Genomic DNA, 25,720 nt, shown 5'->3' with positions numbered 1-25,720 from the left:
TCACTGCAGCCATTTTGCCACCAGAGATGCTAAGGGCAGGAGTAAGTGGGGTTCACTCCTGCCACAGTCACCCACTGGCCCACCAGGAATAGTCAGGTAGGCCCCGGGGGTGTATGGACTATTGATCATAATTGGTCGTACCTAATTGGCCAATTGACAGCTGGTCATAGGGTCTTTCATCACAGTGCCTTTTGGTCATATGTGTAATGGGCACATCTACTACTGGTCATAAGGCCATTAGATCACAAGGATTTATTGTCATAAAGAACTTAGAACATAAGAACTTAATCTTTGCTATACTGGGGCAGGCTGAAGGTCCATCAAGCCCAGCATCACGATTCCAACAGTGGCCAATCCAGGTTACGAGTAACTGGCAAGATCCCAAAACTGTACAGTACATTTTATGCTGCTTATCCTAGAAATAAGTAGTGGATTTTCCCCAAGTCCATCTTAATAATGGCTTATGGATTTTCTTTTTAGGAAGTTATCCAAACCTTTTTAATTCCTGCTAAACTAACTGCTTTTACCACATTCTCTAGCAGTGAATTCCAGAGTTTAATTACATGTTGAATGAAGAAATATTTTCTCCAATTGGTTTTACATTTACTACCTTGTTGCTTCATTGTGTGCCCCCTAGTCCTAGTATTTTTGGAAAAAGTAAAGAAGTGATTTACGTCTACCCATTCTATTCCACTCATTTTATAGACCTCTATCATATCTCCCCTCAGTCGTCTTTTCTCCAAGCTGAAGAGCCCTAGCTGCTTTAGCTTTTACTCATAGGGAAGTTGTCCAATCCCTTTATCATTTTCATCGCCTTTCTCTGTACCTTTTCTAATTCCACTATATCTTTTTTGAGATGCGGTGAAACCAGAATTGCACACAGTATTCGAGGTGCGGTCACACCATGGAGCGATACAAAGGCACACTGAGCAGAGGGTTTCAATATATCATCAACGATGACACCAAGATCCCTTTCTTGATCGGTGACTCCTAAGGTGGAACCTTGCATTACATAGCTATAGTTCATGTTGCTTTTTCCCACATGCATCACTTTGCACTTGCTCACATTAAACGTCATCTGCCAGTCTTGTAAGGTCCTCTTCTCTTCAGCAAATTTAATTACCTCACTAGTTACTCCCATCTCTAGATCATTTATAAATATGTTAAAAAGCAGCGGTCCCAGCACAGACCCCTGGGGAACCTCACTATCTACCCTTCTCCATTGAGAATACTGACCATTTAACCCTACGTTCTGTTTTCTATCCTTTAACCAATTTTTAATCCACAATAGAACACTACCTCCTATCCCATGACTCTTCAATTTCTTCTGGAGTAACTAGTGAGGTAATTAAATTTGCTGATGACACAAAGCTATTCAAAGTTGTTAAATTGCAAGAGGATTGTGAAAAATTACCTCATGAGACTGGGAGACTGGGCATCTAAATGGCAAGGTTCCACATTAGGAGTCACCAATCAAGAAAGGGATCTCGGCGTCGTTGTTGATGATACGTTGAAACCCTCTGCTCAGTGTGAGGCGGCGGTGGCTAATAAAGCAAATAGAATGTTAGGTATTATTAGAAAAGGAATGGAAAACAAAAGTGAGGACGTTATAATGCCTTTGTATCGCTCCATGGTGCAACCGCACATCGAATATTGTGTCCAATTCTGGTCACCGCATCTCAAAAAAGATATAATGGAATTAGAAAAGGTGCAGAGAAGGGCGACGAAAATAATAAAGGGAATGGGATGACTTACCTATGAGAAAAGGCTGAAGCGTCTAGGGCTCTTCAGCCTGGAGAAAAGACGGCTGAGGGGAGATATGATAGAGGTATATAAAATAATGAGTGGAGTGGAGTGGAATGGGTAGACGTGAATCGTTGTTTACTCTTTCCAAAATACTAGGACTAGGGGGCATGCAATGAAGCTACAAAGTAGTAAATTTAAAATGAATCTGAGAAAATGTTTCTTCACTCAACATGTAATTAAACTCTGAAATTCATAAGTACATAAGTAATGCCACACTGGGAAAAGACCAAGGGTCCATCGTTGCCAGAGAATGTAGTAAAGGCAGTTCACTTAGCGGGGTTTAAAAAAGGTCTGGACACCTTCCTAAAGGAAACGTCCATATACCATCATTAAATTGACTTGGGGAAAATACACTGCTTATTTCTGGGATAAGCAGCATAAAATGTTTTCAACTTTTTCAGGATCTTGCCAGGTATTTGTGACCTGGATTGGCCACTGTTGGAAACAGAATGCTGGGCTTGATGGACCTTTGGTCTGTCCCAGTGTGGCAATACTTATGTACTTATGTCTTTCATGAGGTACTTTGTCAAACGCCTTTTGAAAATCCAGATACACAATATCAACCGGCTCACCTTTATCCACATGTTTGTTCACCTCTTCAAAGAAATGTAATACATTAGTGAGGCAAGATTTCCCTTCACTAAATCCATGTTGGCTCTGTCTCATTAATCCATGCTTTTGAATATGCTCTGTAATTTTGTTCTTTATAATAGTCTCTACCATTTTGCCCGGCACCGACATCAGGCTCACCAGTCTATAATTTCCCAGATCCCCTCTGGAACCTTTTTTAAATATCGGCGTTACATGGCTACCCTCCAATCTTCGAGTACCACACTCAATTTTAAAGATAAATTACATATTACTAATAATAGTTCCGCCAGTTCATTTTTCAATTCTATCAGTACTCTGGGATGAATACCATCCGGTCTAGGAAATTTGCTACTCTTCAATTTGTCAAATTGCTCCATTACATCCTCTAGGTTTATAAAGATTTCATTCAGTTTCTCCGACTTGTCAGCTTTGAATACCATTTCTGGCACCGGTCTCTCTCCCAAATCTTCCTCGGTGAAGACCGAAGCAAAGAATTCATTTAATCTCTCTGCTATGGCTTTGTCTTCCCTGATTGCTCCTTTTACCCCTCTGTCATTTAGCAGTCCAACCTATTCTTTTGCTGGCTTCTTGCTTTTAATATACCTAAAAAAAATTTTACTATGTGTTTTTGCCTCCAACGCAATCTTTTTTTCAAAGTCCCTCTTTGCCTTTCTTATCAGTGCTTTGCATTTGACTTGACATTCCTTATGCTGTTTCTTATTATTTTCAGTCTATTCCTTCTTCCATTTTCTGAAGGATTTTCTTTTAGCTCTAATAGCTTCCTTCACCTCACTTTTTAATCATGCTGGCTGTCGTTTGGTCTTCCTCCCTCCTTTTTTAATAAACGGAATATATTTGGCCTGGGCTGTATTTGGTTTTAAAATAAATTCATACAAATCTGAGACTCTGAACATTAATCTAGAGGGGGTGGAGTTACAGAATACCAAAGCTAGCTTTCCTTTTAAGTGTGTACGTTCTCATCTGAAATACCTGGGGGTAAAAATTTCTAATGATTCACCTCACCTCTTTATACTCAATTACACCCCTTAATTAAAAAGATTCAGAAGGATTTAAGGGATTGGGCTAAGGAGGCCCAGGAGTTGCAATATAGTCAGAAACCATACCAGCACATGTATATGGTCCAGACATATGCCCAACTTGAAGAGGCAGCATGGATCCCGCAGCTGCGGGAGCCAATCATGCCGATTTAAACCATGGGAGCCTGAAAAACCGCATGGGAGAAAGTCAGCTGAGGAGTGGGAGGCCGCGATTGCACAGTGTGTGAAGACAACAGTTTGCGTGCTACTACTACTTATCATTTCTATAGCGCTACTAGACGTACGCAGCGCTATACACTTGAACATAAAGAAACAGTCACTGCTCGACAGAGCTTACAATCTAATTAGGACAGACAAACAGGACAAACAAGAGATAAGGGAATATTAAAGTGAGGATGATAAAATAAGGGTTCTGAACAAGCGAATAAGGGTTAGGAGTTAAAAGCAGCATCAAAAAGGTGGGCTTTTAGCTTAGATTTGAAGACGGTCAGAGATGGAGCTTGACGTACCGGCTCAGGAAGTCTATTCCAGGCATATAGTGCAGCAAGATAAAAGGAACGGAGTCTGGAGTTAGTAGTGGAGGAGAAGGGTGCAGATAAGAGAGATTTAACCAGTGAACGGAGTTCCCGGGGAGGAATGTAGGGAGAGATGAGAGTGAAGAGGTACTGAGGAGCTGCAGAGTGAATGCACTTATAGGGCAATAAGAGGAGTTTGAACGGATAGGAAGCCAGTGAAGTGACTTGAGGAGAGAGCTAATATGAGCATAACGACACTGGCGGAATATTAGTCATGCAGCAGAATTTTGAACAGATTGATGAGGAGAGAGATGGCTAAGTGGGAGACCTGTGAGAAGCAAGTTGCAATAGTCTAAGCGAGAGGTGATAAGAGTGTGGATGAGGGTTCTGGAAGTGTGCTCAGAAAGGAAAGGGCGAATTTTGCTGATATTATAGAGAAAGAAACGACAGGTTTTAGCAGTCTTCTGAATATGTGCAGAGAAGGAGAGGGAGGAGTCGAAGATGACCCCAAGGTTACGAGCTGATCAGACAGGAAGGATGAGAGTGTTATCCACAGAAATAGAGAATGGGGGAGGAGGAGAGGTTGGTTTAGGAGGAAAGATGAGAAGCTCGGTCATGTTTAGTTTCAGATGGCGCTGAGACATCCAGGCAGCAATGTCAGACAGGCAGGCTGATACTTTGGCCTGGATGTCGGCTGAGATTTCTGGTGTGGAGAGGTAGATCTGGGAGTCATCAGCGTAAAGATGATATTGAAAACCATGGGATGAGATCAGAGTACTAAGGGAAGAAGTATAGATGGAGAAAAGAAGAGGTCCCAGGATGGATCCCTGAGGTACACCAACTGACAGTGGGATAGAAGTAGAGGAGGATCCACTAGAGTATACACTGAAGGTACGCTGGGAGAGATAAGAAAACCAGGAAAGAACAGAGCCCTAAAATTCAAGCGAGGACAGTGTATCAAGGAGCAGGCTGTGATCAACAGTGTCAAAAGCAGCAGATAGATCGAGAAGGATGAGGATAGAATATAAGTACATAAGTAATGCCACACTGGGAAAAGACCAAGGGTCCATCGAGCCCAGTATCCTGTCCACAACAGTGGCCAATCCAGGCCAAGGGCACCTGGCAAGCTTCCCAAACGTACAAACATTCTATACATGTTATTCCTGGAATTGTGGATTTTTCCCAAGTCCGTTTAGTAGCGGTTTATGGACTTGTCCTTTAGGAAACCGTCTAACCCCTTTTTAAACTCTGCCAAGCTAACCGCCTTTACCACGTTCTCCGGCAACGAATTCCAGAGTTTAATTACGCGTTGGGTGAAGAAACATTTTCTCTGATTTGTTTTAAATTTACTACACTGTAGTTTCATCGCATGCCCCCTAGTCCTAGTATTTTTGGAAAGCGTGAACAGACGCTTCACATCCACCTGTTCCACTCCACTCATTATTTTGGATCTGGCGAGGAACAGATCATTGGAGACTTTAGCAAGTGCTGCTTCAGTTGAATGAAGGGGGCGAAAGCCAGATTGAAGTGGATCAAGAATAGCTTGAGATGAAAGAAAGTCAAGGCAACGGTGGTGAACAGTACGTACAGGTATCTTGGATAGGAAAGGGAGGAGGGAGATGGGGCGATAGTTGGAAGGACAGGTAGGGTCCAATGAAGGATTTTTAAGGAGTGTTGTGACTACGGCATGTTTGAAGGCATCAGGAACAGTCGCAGTGGATATCATGAAAGTACTCAGCCAGAGTCTGGGGGGAAAGTGAAGGGGGAGTTGGAGGTGAAGGCACTTTGAGGAGAGAGTTCAGTGTGGCAAAGAGACGTCGAGGGTTTGAGCCAAGAGAATTTGTCAACTGGATGCAATAGTCCTGTTTGGCAAGTAAAAGAGTAGACTGGAAGGAGGTCAGCAAGAATTTGAAATGTATGAAGTCAGCACGGGCACGGGATTTCAGCCAAAGGCGTTCGGCAGAGCGGGCACAGGAACGTAGGTAGCGGATTCTAGATGTCAGCCAAGGCTGGGTTTTGGTACGTTTTACAGAACGGGGAATAGGATGAGCGAGAGTATCCAGAGCAGAGGACAGAATAGTATTATAGGAAGAGACAGCCTCATTGACAGACTTGGATAACATAGTGGTAGAGAAGAGATTTGAAACACTGGAGGACAGAGCAGAAGGGTCAATAGCCTGAAGATTCCTAAATGTATTGGTTAAGATTGGACGGGACTGGGGAGGAGGGTGTTTCAGTGTGAAAGCTATCAGATGATGGTCAGAGAGGGGAAGAGTTGAGGCACAGAAACTGGAAAGTGAGCAGTTTGAGAAGAGGATAAGATCAAGACAGTGGCCATTCTGGTGAGTGGGGGCAGTGGAGCACAGTTGAAGATTGAAAGAGGATGTTAAAGCAAGAAACTGAGACGCATCAGAGGGATCATTAGCATGAATGTTAAAATCCCCAAGAATGAGGGAAGGAGATGAAGGTTCAAGAAAGAAGGAAAGCCAGGCATCAATGTCGGTGAGAAAGGAGGAAAGGGACTTATCAGGGGGTCGATAAATGACTGCTACTCGAAGAGACAGAGGAGCAAATAGACAGATGGAGTAGACTTCAAAGGAAGAAAAACAGTGAGACTAAGGTGGAAGAAGAGGTTGAAATCTACAAGAGGGTGAAAGTAGTAGCCCGACACCACCTCCGCGGCCAACCGGGCAAGGAGTATGGGAGAAAAGATAACCTCCATGGCATAGGGCTGCGACTGAAGCAGAGTCTTCAGGGTATAGCCAAGTTTCAGTTAGGGCAAGCAGATGGAGAGTATGAGAGATAAAGAGGTCATGGATGTAGGAAAGTTTGTTACAGACAGAGTGGGCAATCCACAGAGCACAAGAGAAAGGCAGGGAAGAAGGGGGAGGAGAGGAACAGAAATTAGATTGGAGATATCACGGTGTGACCTGCACAAATAGGATGAGAGCTGATGTGGAGGACCAGGTGTCCCGTCTTCCGCCGGGACCTACGCGCGCCTGCTCGCCGCTAGCGCCGGTGGACCCGGGGCCGCCAGGGATGGCCGGCCTTCGCTGCGGGTCCTCCGGTGGCCGACCATCGCCAGCCAGAAGGGAGAGGCGGCCATTACCTTAGTCTGGCGGCAGAGGATCGCTGGTGGTTCCCGCCGATGGCCAGCTTTCCAGTTCCGCTATGGAACCCCTGCAACATGGCGCCGGCGGTGGATAGTACTACTACTACTACTACTATTTAGCATTTCTATAGCGCTACAAGGCATACGCAGCGCTGCACAAACATAGAAGAAACACAGTCCCTGCTCAAAGAGCTTACAATCTAATAGAGAAAAAATAAATAAAGTAAGCAAATCAAATCAATTAATGTGAACGGGAAGGAAGAGAGGAGGGTAGGTGGAGGCGAGTGGTTACAAGTGGTTACGAGTCAAAAGCAATGTTAAAGAGGTGGGCTTTCAGTCTAGATTTAAAGGTGGCCAAGGATGGGGCAAGACGTAGGGGCTCAGGAAGTTTATTCCAGGCTTAGGGTGCAGCGAGACAGAAGGCGCGAAGTCTGGAGTTGGCAGTAGTGGAGAAGGGAACAGATAAGAAGGATTTATCCATGGAGCGGAGTGCATGGGAAGGGGTGTAGGGAAGGACGAGTGTGGAGAGATACTAGGGAGCAGCAGAGTGAGTACATTTATAGGTTAGTAGAAGAAGTTTGAACAGGATGCGAAAACGGATAGGGAGCCAGTGAAGGGTCTTGAGGAGAGGGGTAGTATGAGTAAAGCGACCCTGGCGGAAGATGAGATGGGCAGCAGAGTTTTGAACTGACTGGAGAGGGGAGAGGTGACTAAGTGGGAGGCCAGCAAAAAGCAGATTGCAGTAGTCTAAACGAGAGGTGACAAGGGTGTGGATGAGGGTTTTGGTAGAGTGCTCGGAAAGAAAGGGGCGGATTTTACGGATGTTGTAAAGAAAGAAACGACAGGTCTTGGCAATCTGCTGGATATGAGCAGAGAAGGAGAGAGAAGAGTCAAAGATGACCCCAAGGTTTCGAGCTGAGGAGACAGGGAGAATGAGAGAGCCATCAACAGAAATAGAAAACTGGGGGAGCGGGGAGGTGGGTTTGGGGGGGAAAATGAGAAGCTCAGTTTTGGTCATATTTAATTTCAGGTGGCGTTGAGACATCCAGATAGCAATGTCAGACAAGCACGCTGAAACTTTGGTTTGGATGCAAGGTGAGATATCAGGGGTAGAAAGGTAGATTTGGGAGTCATCAGCATAGAGATGGTAGGAAAAGCCATGGGATGAGATTAATGAACCAAGGAAGAAGTGTAGATAGAAAAGAGGAGGGGTCTCTTCCGGTTGCGGGGCCAAGCAGGGGAAGTGGTGACTGGCGTCACCTTGGATTGGTTACATAAAGGCTCAACCGCAGGAAACACCAGCTGGGGCCCCACGCTAATGGGAAGGCCTACTTAAGGAGCACCACTCCTCTTGGCCAGTGCTTCAGCTTCTCGTTCCTGAGAGCTCCGCATCGTTGGATGGAACTCTGTACCTTGCTATCGGACTTTGCCTGCCTAGACCCCTGCCTGCTACTGACTCTCCTTGACCGCTGCCTGTCTCGACCACTGCCTGCTACTGACTCTCCTTGACCGCTGCCTGTCTCGACCACGGCCTGCTACTGACTCTCCTTGACCGCGGCCTGTCTCGACCACTGCCTGCTACTGACTCTCCTTGACCGCTGCCTGTCTCGACCACTGCCTGCTACTGATTCTCCTTGACCGCTGCCTGTCTCGACCACTGCCTGCTACTGACTCTCCTTGACCGCTGCCTGTCTCAACCACGGCCTGCTACTGACTCTCCTTGACCGCTGCCTGTCTCAACCACGGCCTGCTACTGACTCTCCTTGAACAGGATGCGAAAACGGATAGGGAGCCAGTGAAGGGTCTTGAGGAGAGGGGTAGTATGAGTAAAGCGACCCTGGCGGAAGATGAGATGGGCAGCAGAGTTTTGAACTGACTGGAGAGGGGAGAGGTGACTAAGTGGGAGGCCAGCAAAAAGCAGATTGCAGTAGTCTAAACGAGAGGTGACAAGGGTGTGGATGAGGGTTTTGGTAGAGTGCTCGGAAAGAAAGGGGCAGATTTTACGGATGTTGTAAAGAAAGAAACGACAGGTCTTGGCAATCTGCTGGATATGAGCAGAGAAGGAGAGAGAAGAGTCAAAGATGACCCCAAGGTTTCGAGCTGAGGAGACAGGGAGAATGAGAGAGCCATCAACAGAAATAGAAAACGGGGGGAGCGGGGAGGTGGGTTTGGGGGGGAAAATGAGAAGCTCAGTTTTGGTCATATTTAATTTCAGGTGGCGTTGAGACATCCAGACAGCAATGTCAGACAAGCACGCTGAAACTTTGGTTTGGATGCAAGGTGAGATATCAGGGGTAGAAAGGTAGATTTGGGAGTCATCAGCATAGAGATGGTAGGAAAAGCCATGGGATGAGATTAATGAACCAAGGGAAGAAGTGTAGATAGAAAAGAGGAGGGGTCTCTTCCGGTTGCGGGGCCAAGCAGGGGAAGTGGTGACTGGCGTCACCTTGGATTGGTTACATAAAGGCTCAACCGCAGGAAACACCAGCTGGGGCCCCACGCTAATGGGAAGGCCTACTTAAGGAGCACCACTCCTCTTGGCCAGTGCTTCGGCTTCTCGTTCCTGAGAGCTCCGCATCGTTGGATGGAACTCTGTACCTTGCTATCGGACTTTGCCTGCCTAGACCCCTGCCTGCTACTGACTCTCCTTGAGATAAGGAGGGCAAAAAAGGACTTTGAGAAGAAATTAGCGTTGGAAGCAAAAATACATAGTAAAAACTTTTTTAGATACATTAAAAGCAGGAAACCGGCCAAAGAGTCGGTTGGGCCGCTGGACGAAAATGGTGTTAAAGGGGCGATCAAGGAGGACAAAGCCGTAGCGGAGAAATTAAATGAATTCTTTGCTTCGGTCTTCACCGAGGAGGATTTGGGGGGGGACACCGGTGCCGGAAAGAATATTTGAAGCGGGGGAGTCGGAGAAACTAAACAAATTCTCTGTAACCTTGGAGGATGTAATGGGTCAGTTCAGCAAGCTGAAGAGTAGTAAATCACCGGGACCTGATGGTATTCATCCCAGAGTATTAATAGAACTAAAAAATGAACTTGCGGAGCTACTGTTAGAAATATGCAATCTGTCCCTAAAATCGAGTGTAATACCGGAAGACTGGAGGGTAGCCAATGTTACTCCGATTTTTAAGAAAGGTTCCAGAGGAGATCCGGGAAATTATAGACCGGTGAGTCTGACGTCGGTGCCGGGCAAGATGGTGGAGGCTATTATTAAGAATAAAATTGCAGAGCATATACAAAAACATGGACTGATGAGACAAAGTCAGCACGGATTTAGTGAAGGGAAGTCTTGCCTCACCAATCTAATGCATTTTTTTGAGGGGGTAAGCAAACATGTGGACAATGGGGAGCCGGTTGATATTGTATATCTGGATTTTCAGAAGGCGTTTGACAAAGTGCCGCACGAAAGACTCCTGAAGAAATTGCAGAGTCATGGAATCGGAGGTAGGGTATTATTATGGATTAAGAACTGGTTGAAAGATAGGAAGCAGAGAGTAGGATTGCGTGGCCAGTATTCTCAGTGGAGGAGGGTAGTTAGTGGGGTCCCGCAGGGGTCTGTGCTGGGTCCGTTGCTTTTTAATGTATTTATAAATGACCTAGAGATGGGAATAACTAGTGAGGTAATTAAATTCGCCGATGACACAAAATTATTCAGGGTCGTCAAGTCACAGGAGGAATGTGAACGATTACAGGAGGACCTTGCGAGACTGGGAGAATGGGCGTGCAAGTGGCAGATGAAGTTCAATGTTGACAAGTGCAAAGTGATGCATGTGGGTAAGAGGAACCCGAATTATAGCTACGTCTTGCAAGGTTCCGCGTTAGGAGTTACGGATCAAGAAAGGGATCTGGGTGTCGTCGTCGATGATACGCTGAAACCTTCTGCTCAGTGTGCTGCTGCGGCTAGGAAAGCGAATAGAATGTTGGGTGTTATTAAGAAGGGTATGGAGTCCAGGTGTGCGGATGTTATAATGCCGTTGTATCGCTCCATGGTGCGACCGCACCTGGAGTATTGTGTTCAGTACTGGTCTCCGTATCTCAAAAAAGATATAGTAGAATTGGAAAAGGTACAGCGAAGGGCGACGAAAATGATAGTGGGGATGGGACGACTTTCCTATGAAGAGAGGCTGAGAAGGCTAGGGCTTTTCAGCTTGGAGAAGAGACGGCTGAGGGGAGATATGATAGAAGTGTATAAAATAATGAGTGGAATGGATCGGGTGGATGTGAAGCGACTGTTCACGCTATCCAAAAATACTAGGACTAGAGGGCATGAGTTGAAGCTACAGTGTGGTAAATTTAAAACGAATCGGAGAAAATTTTTCTTCACCCAACGTGTAATTAGACTCTGGAATTCATTGCCGGAGAACGTGGTACGGGCGGTTAGCTTGACGGAGTTTAAAAAGGGGTTAGATAGATTCCTAAAGGACAAGTCCATAGACCGCTATTAAATGGACTGGAAAAATTCCTCATTTTTAGGTATAACTTGTCTGGAATGTTTTTACGTTTGGGGAGCGTGCCAGGTGCCCTTGACCTGGATTGGCCACTGTTGGTGACAGGATGCTGGGCTAGATGGACCTTTGGTCTTTCCCAGTATGGCACTACTTATGTACTTATGTACTTATGTACCGCTGCCTGTCTCGACCACTGCCTGCAACTGACTCTCCTTGACCGCTGCCTGTCTCGACCACTGCCTGCAACTGACTCTCCTTGACCGTGGCCTGTCTCGACCACGGCCTGCTACTGACTCTCCTTGACCGCGGCCTGTCTCGACCACTGCCTGCTACTGACTCTCCTTGACCGCTGCCTGTCTCGACCACTGCCGGCTACTGATTCTCCTTGACCGCTGCCTGTCTCGACCACTGCCTGCTACTGACTCTCCTTGACCGCTGCCTGTCTCGACCACGGCCTGCTACTGACTGTCCTTGACCGCGGCCTGTCTCGACCACTGCCTGCTACTGACTGTCCTTGACCGCGGCCTGTCTCGACCACTGCCTGCTACGGATTCCCCTTGTTCTGTCTGCTTCTTCCAGAAGCCCTGTCCGCCCCCTGTTCCCGAAGCCCTGTAGGCTGCCTGCACCTGGAGGCTCAACTTCCAGGGAACGGCGGACTTCCCAGGCGAAGAGTGGGGGTGGGTCGGCTGTCCTCTGGAGAAGGAGGGGTTTACTCCGCCGTCTCCGGCTGGATCCAAGAGCTCACACCCGGAAGCTGCTCAACCTTTGGCGGAGCAAAACACCAGGATTGGGATTAATATCCCCAGCGGAGAGCAGGAGAAGGAGCAAGAGAGTACGGAGAAGAGTAGGAGAGGTATGATGACAGCGACGAAGGCAAGATGTACTCAGATAGAAAGGAGATGGATGAATGGAAGGAAGGAAATGTTGAAGGTTGAAGCTGAGAAAAAGGAAGAGGAAAAAAGAGATGGTGAGATGATGAATATAGAGGGTGGACAATGTGTCCCTGCAGTGTACAGTGGTTTCATATGGAGAAACAGATTAAGAAGGGACAGTACCAAGAAGAAAAAGTGTACTGGAGCCATAAGTAGTAACTGGGAGAAAAATAAATGTAAAGAGAAAATGCCCCGCGCACCAACAGCCGCGTGGCACCCAGAGCGGAGGCCCTGTGTGGATCAGTGGACCTGGGGGTCACCCCGGAGAAGGCTGTAAAGGATATGCAGATGAGCTGCAAGTCCTCCACAGCACCTGAAAGGCAGCCGATGGTAGAGTTGGGCTCTCAGCCAAGGAAAGGCTTACTAGGGGTTAGGCCGAAGCCAGCATTCCTCCCCCTGAGGGTCGCCTGATCCTAGCCAAAAAGCACCTGGAAACCCTGGGCACCTGGAGCGAAGGCCCTGGGAAGATCGGGGTGGACCTGGAAGTCACCCCGGATACAGCTGTGAGGATATGCAGAAGGGCTGCAAGTCCTCCACAGCACCTGGTGGGAGCGCTGGGCACCTAGAGCGGAGGCCCTGAGTGGATCGGAATGGACCTGGGAGCCACCCCGAAGAAGGCTGTAAAGGATATGCAGGTGAGTTGCAAGTTCTCCACAGCACCTGAAAGGCAGCCGGTGGTAGAGCTGGGCACCTCTCAGCCAAGGAAAGGCTTACCAGGGGTTTATTTATTTATTTATTTATTTATTTATTTATTGCATTTGTATCCCACATTATCCCACCTCTTTGCAGGCTCAATGTGGCTTACAATTCATCACGGAAATTGGAAATAGAAGAGAATATACATTTGGTTTACAGAGGGTATTGGTTACATGGTGTTGAAATACATAATAGTTTTAAAGTAAAAGACATTATAAAACATTTCTGGATATATTAAAGAATATACAGTTACACGTGCTGATCTTTGTGATATATCTTGTCGAAGAGATAGGTTTTCAATAGTTTACGGAAATTGGTCAATTCATAGACCGTCTTCAGATTGCTTGGTAACGCGTTCCAGAGCTGTGTGCTCATATAGGAAAAGGTAGATGCGTGCATTAATTTCTATTTCAGACCTTTGCACTTGGGAGGATGAAGATTAAGGAATGTGCGAGAAGATTTTTTTGCGTTCCTGGGTGGTAGTTCTATTAGGTCTGACATGTAGGCTGGGGCATCACCATGGATGATTTTATGGACTAGGGTACAGAGTTTGAACGTGATGCGTTCTTTAAGTGGGAGCCAGTGTAGTTTCTCTCGTAGAGGTTTCGCGCTTTCTTATTTTGGTTTGCCGAATATTAATCTGGCTGCCGTGTTCTGGGCTGTCTGGAGTTTTTTGAGTATTTGCTCTTTGCAGCCAGCGTAGTGTGAGTTACAATAGTCCAGATGACTGAGTACCAATGATTGTACCAGATTGCGGAAGACAGTCCATGGAAAAAATGGTCTGATTCTTTTTAGTTTCCACATTGAATGAAACATCTTCTTAGTTATGTTTTTCGCATGACTCTCAAGTGTTAGGTGTCGATCAATGGTGACTCCAATAATTTTTAGGGTGTCCAAGACTGGTAAATTTAGTTTAGGTGTGTTGATGGTGGTAAATTTATTCTTATTGTATGGCGAGGTGAGTACTAGGCATTGGGTTTTTTCTGCATTAAGTTTCAGCTGAAATGCATCTGCCCAGGAGTTCATGATGTGTAGGCTTTGCTTGATTTCGTTGGAGATTTCCCTTAGATCTTGTTTGAATGGGATGAAGATCGTTACATCATCAGCATATATATGTGGGTTTAGGTTCATATTCGATAGTAGTTTGGCCATTGGTGTCATCATTAGGTTGAATATGGTCGGTGAGAGTGGGGATCCCTGCGGGACTCCGCATTCAGGTGTCCATGTAGCTGATGTAGTCGAGTTTGATGTCACTTGATATGAGCGTGTAGTTAAAAACCCCTTGAACCAGTTGAGAACGTTGCCTCCAATTCCGAAGCATTCGAGGATGTGTAATAAAATTCCATGGTCAACCATGTGAAATGCACTTGACATGTCAAATTGTAACAGTAGTATGTTATTGACGTTTGATGTGTAGGCTTTGCTTGATTTCGTTGGAGATTTCCCTTAGATCTTGTTTGAATGGGATGAAGATCGTTACATCATCAGCATATATATGTGGGTTTAGGTTCATATTCGATAGTAGTTTGGCCATTGGTGTCATCATTAGGTTGAATATGGTCGGTGAGAGTGGGGATCCCTGCGGGACTCCGCATTCAGGTGTCCATGTAGCTGATGTAGTCGAGTTTGATGTCACTTGATATGAGCGTGTAGTTAAAAACCCCTTGAACCAGTTGAGAACGTTGCCTCCAATTCCGAAGCATTCGAGGATGTGTAATAAAATTCCATGGTCAACCATGTGAAATGCACTTGACATGTCAAATTGTAACAGTAGTATGTTATTGACGTTTGCTATCAGTTGTTTGAGTTGGGTCATGAGCGTAACTAGTACGGTTTCGGTACTGTGATTGGAGCGAAATCCTGACTGGGAATCGTGTAATATTGAGAACTTGTTTAGATATTCTGCGATTTCCTTCTGTTATTTTAGTGATTAAGGGAACCAACAGCCGCATGGCACCCAGAGCGGAGGCCCTGAGTGGATCAGTGGACCTGCCAAAGCCAGCATTCCTCCCCCTGAGGGTCACCTGATCCAAAAATCTGCTCCACTGAAATGCCCTCTGAACATCCCGCTGACATTTCCCTGATGCTGCTCTCTGCTTAGCATAGCAGCAGCGCTGACAAGGCTCTACAGCCATCGCAAGGAAAAAGTGAAACCACGAATAAGCCCAAAGAGGGCAAAAAATGTAAAGGAACACTCATCAAATGGCCAGGAATAAGTTCTGATTCACCACTCTGGCCCAGAGTATACTGGTAGCAGAAGAGGCAACCTCCAACAAGTCACATAAGCAGGCAAAATTGCTGTAATCCTTTTTTTCTCTTTTTGTAAACTCTGTGAGGAAGAAGGAAGTTGCTGGATAGGAGTGGGGTGGGGGAGGGACGTAGCACCACCAGATGTACCCTTTAAAAGCTGGCACTGCTTAGCCTAAGCACCCCCAGGCTCAACTGAACCAGGAAACCCAGAACAGGAGCAACAACACAGATGAAACCAGGAGCTTGCGACAGACCATCCACCACCTGCTGGAGATAGAGATATAGAGCCTTATTCTATAAAGGTTATGCTCCTAAATTTTACGCTCCTAAATTTAGGAGCATAATTTATGCCCCCTAAATGTATGTTAAATCTATGAGCGTAATAGGCCCTAAATTAGGAGCATAAATTTAGGAGCACAGATTATGCTCGTAATTTAGGAGTGTAAATTTAGGAGCATAACCTTTATAGAATAAGGCCCATATTGACTAACCAAGGAGCATACCGTCCTATAAGACAAAGTTCAGTGCTGTCTCCACGTGTGGTAGATGGTCACAACCCACAAGTCTCTGGATTCATCTGCTGCAGGTGCTAAGGAAAAACAAATTGATTTGATTAGAAAAATACATGTTAGCCTCTATCACTCAGAGTGGAGGTAAGAAGAAAATACAATGTCTACTCAAGGAAAAAATATGTCTGCTTGTTGATTTGAACAAACAGAAGTCATTCTTACTGTATTATACCACATACATCACATGGAGCTTTGCATGATGCCACACAAGTTCATTGTAACATAACATAACATTAGTAAATGACGGCAGATAAAGACCAGTATGGTCCATCCAGTCTGCCCAACAAGATAAACTCATGGCGAAGTTGATGGCAAAGAAATGTGTATGGTGGTACAAAGCTATAAATGGTGGAAGAGAGATGTGCATGTCATCACAGAACTGTGAACAGTTGGAGAGAACTCTGAATAGAGCCACAGAGGTCTATCTAGTAGCAGAAACATCCATTGTAACAGAATAATGGTTGAAATTTGTACATAGTGCCAAACAATATTACTGACCTCTTCTCCTCAGCTTCTTTCCCAAATTCTGAGAGTATGAGACGGATCAAACACCTACACCAGAAAATAATGAAGGTTCTTTTAAAATTCTCTCTCTCTTGAAACACAAAGCCCCAGATCTTTCTTTTATCCTGTGCAGTGCTATCTCCATTTTCTGTCTCAACTAAACAATTCATATAATACTATGAGGGAGTCCAAAGGATTCTGCCACTTCTCTAATCTAACCTAATTAGGTCTTATATACCGCTAAACTCCCCTATTCAGGTCTTGGTGCAGTTTACATCAGTGATATACAAGGCGTAGGGTAAAGATTGCCATATGTCCCATAAGACGATGAAAGAGATTGGCGGAACGGTCAGAGGAAAAGAGTAGGCAGCTAGCAAATGTATGGTGCCGCAGCCAACAACGTGGTAAAAAGCACAGGACCCACAGGGTTTCTTAGCAGCTGCCAGACACCCAAGTGCTCAAAGTCTATGAACTTCACCAGCTACCAGAGTGCAATCTCTCCCACCTCACCACTGCTCCCTGCAGGAACTCCCTTCCCACAACCGGAACCATGAGGAGGAGTGCGCCCAGGGCTCCGGCGACCGCGTGGTAGAAAGCACCGGATCTGCAGGATTTCTGCTGCCTCCCACATTAGGGGCCAGAGAGGAGCCATAGCTGGAGTACAGCCACAAGAAGCATTCCTGCAGTGCCCCCCGCGGCTCCTATTGTGGCAGCCGTCTCACAAAAGTCGGCATAGAAAGCCATCCACCAATGACACTGCCCGGCACAGATAACAACCCGCATTAATGCAGGTCAGCGGCAGACCCAACAACCACCACTAATGCGACCGAGGAAAAACGAGACAGCCCACCTAAAGGCATCACCCAAAAGCAGCGTGACTTATCACCTGTGCAGCCTCACCATGACCCTAAAGGACCCTTGTCTCTGCGGACATGAGAACTCCCTCTCACCCATCTTCCTGCTTCTTCTCTTCATCCAACCAGCATGGGGATGATCCACCCAGGCATAGAAACACAACAGATCTACCTACCATATCCACACACACACACTCACTCACTCAAAAAAGATGACCTACCGAAAACTCACATACACACACACATAAACACTCAAAGAAAGATCCAACTAAATCACTCACACACACACACACACACACACATAAACACTCAAAGAAAGATCCAACTAAATCACTCACACACACACACACAAAAAGGCAAAACAAAAAAGAGGGACTAGGAGCACACCAACTTCTCCGGTACTCCAAAGGGATAAAATGTACATTACCAGAATACTAATAGGGCTATCAACCCTAACACTAATAACATCCATGGCTGCCCTTACTCAAAGAGAGAACAACAAAATACCAATATTTATTTTTTATTTATTTTATTTTATGGCATTTGTATCCCACATTATCCCACCTCTTTGCAGGCTCAATGTGGCTTACAATTCGTCATGGATACTGGGATTAGCAGTGAATATACATTTGGTTTACAGAGGGTTTTGTGTTACATGATGGTGAAGTACATGAAGGCGTTAAAGCAGAAAGACATTATAAAACAGTCTGGAAGTTTTAAGATTATACAGTTACACATGTTAGATTATACAGTTACACATGTTGATCTTTGTGATATATCTTGTCGAAAAGATAGGTTTTCAATAGTTTGCGGAAATTGGTCAATTCATAGACCGTTTTCAGATTACGTGGCAGCGCGTTCCAGAGTTGCATGCTCATATAGGAAAAGGTAGATGCATGCATTGATTTGTATTTCAGACCCTTGCACTTGGGAGGATGGAGATTAAGGAATGTGCGAGAGGATCTTTTTGCGTTCCTGGGTGGTAGATCTATCAGGTCTGACGTGTAGGCTGGGGCGTTACCATAGATGATTTTATGGACTAGGGTACAAAGTTTGAATGTGATGCGTTCCTTTAGTGGGAGCCAGTGTAGTTTTTCCCGCAGGGGTTTCGTGCTTTCGTATTTTGGTGTGCCGAATATTAGTCTAGCTGCTGTATTCTGGGCTGTACAATACTATACAAACGGCACTCCCCTGTGGGAAGAGCAGTCCTCTTCCTGGGCAGAACCTAAACAACCGAACAAAGCACCCCAACAACTGGAAACCAATCACTCAAAGTCCAAACACAACAGAGGATACCAAGAAACACAAAAACCCAAATAAGCATCAACTAACAAAAATCACCACAGTTGCGCTAAAGGAGGATGAATATCTACCAATACCAGTGGGCTATGTTAACGCTAGATCAGTGGTAAACAAAACAGAAACAATAAATGATTGGATAACCAATGAAGACTTTGACTTGGTTTTATTTATTTTATTTGTTGCATTTGTATCCCACATTTTCCTACCTATTTGCAGGCTCAATGTGGCTTACATATGAAAACAAAAACCGGACAGAGGCGCAAAGCAGTACCATGGAACTAAAGATGGCCAAAACCCATTGCAAAGACTAGAACGAGCATGGACAAAATGCAAAAATAAAACTAGCAAAACTGTGTGGAAGGAAGCACAAAACAGGTACAAAATCAAAATTAGACAGGCTAGAATGAAATTCTATACAGAACACATAAGCTCAAACTACAAAGATACAAAACAATTATACAAACTTATAAATAATCTAATAAACACCAAACCTTTGATGATGGCGAATGAAGATCCCTCGTCAGCAAATGAACTCACCAGATTCTTCGAAGAGAAGATCCTCAACCTAAGAAAGAACCTAACAGAAGATGGCATCAACTTAGAAACTCTCACAGACTAACTTGATCACCCTCCAGATGAAGCCCCAGCTAACAGAATGTGGACCACCTTCACACAACTTACAAATGAGACAGTAGCACAAGCATTAAGAAAATTCTCCTCTGCCTAATGCATGTTAGACACAGTTCCCAATCACATACTAAAAAGCAGTCCTGAACCAATTTATAGACCAAATCACCTCACACCTGAGCTACATGCTTCGGGAAGGCTGTTTCCCAAAGTAAAAAGGCAATATAATGCTCACACCGATCCCGAAGGACACCAAAAAAAAGCCATCAAAGATACTTGGAACTACAGACTAGTGGCTTCCATACCTTTAACAACTAAAATAATGGAAAGCATAGCAACCAACCAACTGACTACATCAACAAATTCAACATACTACATGAATCTCAATCAGGCTTTAGACCCCACCACAGTACCAAAGCAGTGTTGATCACACTTTTGGCCAACCTCAAAAAGGAGATCGCAAATGACACAATTGTTCTCTTACTACAATTTGTCATGTTAAGTGCTTTCGACATGGTCGACCACCAAATCCTCAAAAGAATGCTCAACAAAATTGGCATTGGAGGGAAGGTGCTCGAATGGCTCCTAAGTTTCTTGACTACCAGGTCCTATCAAGAAGATATAAACTCATCTTTATCCCTGTCATGGAAAGCAGAATGTGGAGTCCCCCAGGGCTCACCACAATCACCAATGTTATTCAACTTAATGATGGCCCCCCCTTGCACAAACACTATGCAGACAAGGTTTCAACCCCCTCATATATGCCGATGACATGTAAATCTATATCCTTTTCAAAAACAATCTGCACAAAATTGGAACCAAGATTGCAGACAACATAAACATAATGGAATCCTGGGCGTCACTGTTCAAACTTAAATTGAATAAGTTAAAAAAACACTGCCTGATACTCACAATACCGATAACTTCCCAAACATCAATGTCATGGGCACATCCCTCCCAATAACTGACAACCTAAAAATCCTAGGAATCACCATACATCGCAACATATTCTTCGAAAAACAAATTTCAAACACTATGAAAAAAATGTTCCAAGTCATGTGGAAACTGAAACGCATAAAGAACTGCTTTCTGAGAGATGAATTCTGCTACTAGTCCAATCCATAGTCCTCGCCCATGCTGACTACTGTAATGGAATTTACGCCGGATGCAAGGAACAATTAAAGAAACTGCAAACAGAACAAACTACAGCTGCAAGACGAATATTCGGCAAGAATCAATGCAAAAGCACAAAACCACTGTTCCAAAACCTACACTGGCTACCCATCAAAGCACATATATCTTTCAAGATATGCACTCTGGCCTATAGAATAATCTTCAGTCTTATGCCGGAATATATGACAAGCCGAATAGAACTACCTTCACGCAACACAATAAAAGATGCAAGAGCCTACCTTACCCTACACTTCCCTAGATGCCAAGGCCAAATACAAATCTTCATACTCAACCAGCTTCACATACATTTGCCCCAAGATATGGAACGCATTACCGAAAGTCCTAAAATACACAAACGACTACATAACCTTCCAAAAACACCTGAAAGGCCACTTCTTCAAAAAAGCTTTCTTCGATAAACCCACAAAACCAACCTGAACACCAGTCAACATACCACGATGCTCAATCACTAACAGAAACTGAAAACAGCACGCGTCTAACTCAAATGGAAATGTAACATGTTAAACCAAAGTAAACTGTAAGCCACACTGAACTGACAACTTGATTGGAAAATGTGGGGTACAAATGCAGAAATAAATAAATAAAAATACTCCGGTGGTTAATCACATGGTGGGGTTAAGGAATAAAAATATTTTTCATTTCTTTCTAAAGCTGAGGTAATGTCTATCAGTTCTAACAATGATGGGGAGAGAGTTCCATAGTGCAATCCCCAAGACTGTGAAAAATTACAGAGGGACCTTACGAGACTGGGAGACTGGGCGGCTAAATGGCAGATGACGTTTAATGTGAGCAAGAGCAAGGTGATGCATGAGGGAAAAAAGAACCCGAATTATAGCTACGTCATGCAAGGTTCCATGTTAGGAGTTACGGACCAAGAAAGGGATCTGGGTGTCGTCGTCGTCAATAATACACTGAAACCTTCTGCTCAGTGTGCTGCTGCAGCTAGGAAAGCGAATAGAATGTTGGGTATTATTAGGAAAGGTATGGAAAACAGGTGTGAGGATGTTATAATGCCGTTGTATCGCTCCATGGTGCGACCGCACCTTGAGTACTGTGTTCAATTCTGGTCGCCGCATCTCAAGAAAGATATAGTAGAATTGGAAAAGGTGCAGCGAAGTGCGACTAAAATGATAGCGGGGATGGGACGACTTCCCTATGAAGAAAGACTAAGGAGGCTAGGGCTTTTCAGCTTGGAGAACAGACGGCTAAGGGGAGACATGATTGAGGTATATAAAATATTGAGTGGAGTGGAACAGGTGTATGTGAAGCGTCTGTTCACGCTTTCCAAAAATACTAGGACTAGGGGGCATGCGATGAAACTACAGTGTAGTAAATTTAAAATAAATCAGAGAAACCTTTTCTTCACCCAACGCATAATTAAACTCTGGAATTCGTTGCCAGAGAACGTGGTGAAGGCGGTTAGATTAGCAGAGTTTAAAAAGGGGTTAGACGGTTTCCTAAAGAACAAGTCCATAAACCACTACTAAATGGACTTGGGAAAAATCCACAATTCCAGGAATAACATGTATAGAATGTTTGTATGTTGGGAAACTTGCCAGGTGCCCTTGGCCTAGATTGGCCGCTGTCGTGGACAGGATGCTGGGCTCGATGGACCTTTTGGTCTTTTCCCAGTGTGGCATTACTTATGTACTTATTACTTAAAAATCGACCAAAATCTGAATTCCTTATATGGCAGTGAGAAGACGAACAATTGATCCCTTACTCAAGTGGATCGGGTAATGAATAACGAGGATATACTAATCAGCAAGACTGTAAGTGTAGCCATGAAGAATGTGAAAAACTAATGTAGCTTAGCCAGATATTGTGATATGCTGTTGTGTCTGTTTAATCTGAAAATTAGCCTAGCAGCAGTGTTCTATATTATTTGGAATTTCTTTAGGTAATGGACCTTGATGCCAAAAAATAAGAGGTTGCAGTAGTCAAGATGAGGCAGGATCAGCATCTGTACCAGCAGTGTGAATGCTTTCTGGTCAAAAAACGACCTCACTAGACAAAGCTGTCTCATTTTAAACAGTGTAATTCTCCATAACTGATTGATGTGGGAGAACAAGCGATGAATCCAGACTTACTCACAGCACTTATGCTTCTGAATCTATTGCCAATGTTCCATTCTTTTGCAGCGTGACTGAAGTTGGGACACTTACCTCCGGGTTGTGGAACCAAAGGACCTTGGTCATCTGCATAAAACAGTAGTAGTTCACCTAGCCCAAGGTGGATCTGGCCTAGGGAGTACATGAAGAAGTTAAACAGGTTTAGGGACAGCGGGGAGCCTTGAGGGAACTTACAAGCCCAGGGACCAGTCATGAGAGAGTTGTTCATTTTGTTTTACCAAGTAGCTTCTGTTTATTAGGAATGTCCTGAACCAAATGAGGACAGAGCCTGAGATGCCGATATGGTCCAGCTGCTCGAGCAGCAAAGCATGATTTACTGCTTCAAAGGCTGTGAGATATGGAACTGGAGTAGTATCACCTGCTCAGCCTTACCTAGATGGTGTTTAATGAATGTGGTTAGGGTGAGCAAAAAGAGATTCTGTGCTGCATGAAGTTCTGAACCCAAATTGTGTGACGCAAATTGTTTACTAGAATCTTTGTGAAAAGGGGAAAGCTGGCCACGGTACGGTAGCTTGCAGCCGAGGTCACCTTCTAGGCCTGGCCTTTCAGCAGGGGTGTGAGGACAATTTTGCCCATGTCTGGAGGAAGTGTGTCTGACTCTAAAAGCCTATTGAGGCGTACTGTGAGCCACAGAATTACCTCCGTCAGGATTGACAAGAGTAGGGGACTTGGGGCAAGTGTCAAGGATACAGTGAGAGCTTGAGCATTTCCTAAGGAGTGATTGTCACGAATGTGACTGTTTTCCTGGTTTGTGCTCCCCTCGCCCTCTGGTGGCCAGTACCGGTGACTGCTGTAGACTATCTGTTGCTGTTTTCCTAACATGTTCCAGAGGCCAGTCCGGTCCGGATTTTCCAGTCTGCCAGACTTGCTTGGCTTGTTTGTACCTAAGCAGCACCCTTACATGCCTTGAGTTTCCTGCAGCTGAGCCTCAGCTGGTGATGGTCTTTATTAAGCACCTGTGGGCTTTGCTGCTTTGCTGTTGCAACGCCAAAGGTCACAGTGAGTTGGTGTGCTGTTAGGAGCACTTCTGCCTGCTTTGCTTGAGCTTCCCTAATTTACCCTTTTGGCTTCCCTGCTTTTCCTTTTGGTGCTGTTAGGAGCACTTCTGCTTTGCTTTGTCTGAGCTTCCCTGCCTTTCTCTTTTTAGCTTCCCTGCTTTATCCTTTGGTGCTGTTAGGAGCACTTCTGCCTTGCTTTGGTTCGTGCCTGTATGCCTTGTCTTGATCCCTCTAGTGTTTGTCTGCCTTGTCTGTCTTGTGTTGTTTCTCTAGTCCCCTCTGCATTTACCTTCAGTCCTTGTTTAATCAAGCTTGTTGCTGTATCCTGTCACCTGAGGGAGTACCCTCAGCCCTGAGTCCTGAGTCCTGGTCCTTGTTTAGTCAAGCTTGCTTTAGAGTCCTATACCCTGTGTGAGTTCCTGTATCCCATAAGTCCTGCCAGCTGCCCACACCTAGGGGCTCAACCCCTATGGAACGGCGGTCAAGCGCAGGTGAAGTCTTGCTCCAGTCCTGTGTTCCAGTCTGATAGTTCTAGTCATATGTGTTCCTGCTTGCTTATCTACATCTGCAGCTTCTGTCTTGTTTGTTTGTTTGTTAGTCCAGTTCTGGTTGGGGGGTTTTGCCTGCTGCCGCCACTCAACGGCAGTAGCCCAAGGGCTCACATACCTCTAGTATCCGAGAATATGACAGTGATCTTATTGTCATCTCCTCAAGCAGTTGAAAAGAGGACCAGATTTGGTCTACTATAGTTTCAGAGCAACTGTCAGACTTAGGGTGCCCATATGAGATCGAGGTATGAAGTCCAATTGGGGTCGCATTGGAGATGTTGGATCACATTTGAGCAATTTTGTTGGGGAAGTGGTTGACTAATTCATGTGCAGAAGGAGTAACTTGACATGGATTGTCAGTTGATGTGAGACTTTTTACTAAAGAGAACAGCTTTTTGTTGTCCAGGGTGCGTAGGCCTACTAAGCTGGTGTAGAGGAATTGCTTGGCATTAGCCTGTCACTACTTATGCACTAACAGGGTTACTTGGAGGTCGAGTAACCCTGTCAGTACATAAGTATTACCTCTTCAATGAAACCTTTGGGTTTTTGTATTTATTCAGCTTAAACATCATGGACTCTTGGGCAAATGCATTTCAACTAAAACTCAACAAATAAAAAACACACTGTCTCATCCTCTCATCCCAATACAGCACGGACAACCCCACAACTATCAGCACCCCAGATCACACCCTCCCAGTCTCAGACAGCCTGAAAGTCCTCGGTGTCACAATGGACCGCTACTTAACGCTAGAGAGCCAAGTAAAATTCACAACAAAGAAAATGTTCTTCTCAATGTGGAAACTCAAATGTGTGAAACAATTCTTCCCGAGGGAAATATTTTACAACCTGATACAAATCAATGGTTCTAAGCCATGCAGACTAGTGCAATGGAATTTATGCGGGATGCAAAGAACAAATCTTAAGGAAACTTCAGACCGCTCAAAACATGGCAGCAAGACTCATCTTTAGAAAAACGTGATTTGAAAGCGCAATACCCCTTCGCAATAAACTACACTGGCTCCCAATCAAAGAACACATTGCCTTCAAAATCTGCACTATGGTTCACAAAATCATCTACGGGGAAGCACCGGGATACATGACAGACTTGATCGACCTAACAACCAGAAAAACGTCCGCATCAACATGAAAATACCTAAATCTGCACTACCCAAGCTGCAAAGGACTAAAATACAAATCAACTTACGCATCCAGTTTTTCCTACATCAGCACACAACTGTGGAACGCACTACCAAAAGCCTTGAAAACTACGTACGATCACCTACACTTCAGGAAAAAACTAAAAACTCACCTGTTTAAAAAGGCATACCCTCCCGACCCAACATAAATGCCTGAACTCTGCGACACTACAACACTACAGTTCGTAATGGTCATCAAACAACTCTTCTGTTCTTGTTTTCCTTTATGTGGTCCTACCACATGAACCTTATCCTACCACAACATAACCTTGTATTTGTTTACACTAGAGTCTACAAACACCTCTCTGGCACTATGTAAGCCACATTGAGCCTGCAAATAGGTGGGGAAATGTGGGGTACAAATGTAACAAATAAAATAAAA

General features: G+C 44.8%; 1 protein-coding gene across 1 annotated transcript in view; it reads right to left on the bottom strand.

Annotated features, from left to right (window-relative positions):
- The window catches only part of TEX11 (testis expressed 11), a 278,077-nt gene that overhangs the window by 107,281 nt on the left and 145,076 nt on the right, over positions 1-25,720 (bottom strand). Inside the window, exon 12 of the mRNA XM_030210589.1 lies at positions 16,482-16,535. Within this exon, the coding sequence (XP_030066449.1) occupies positions 16,482-16,535 (54 nt within the window). The remainder of the gene's footprint in view (positions 1-16,481; positions 16,536-25,720) is intronic.

This window comes from Microcaecilia unicolor, chromosome 7 (genome assembly GCF_901765095.1).
Source record: "Microcaecilia unicolor chromosome 7, aMicUni1.1, whole genome shotgun sequence".
NCBI lineage: Eukaryota > Metazoa > Chordata > Amphibia > Gymnophiona > Siphonopidae > Microcaecilia > Microcaecilia unicolor.
The sequence above is the reverse complement of the archived record's forward strand: the minus strand, read 5'-3'. Positions and strand labels throughout refer to the sequence as shown.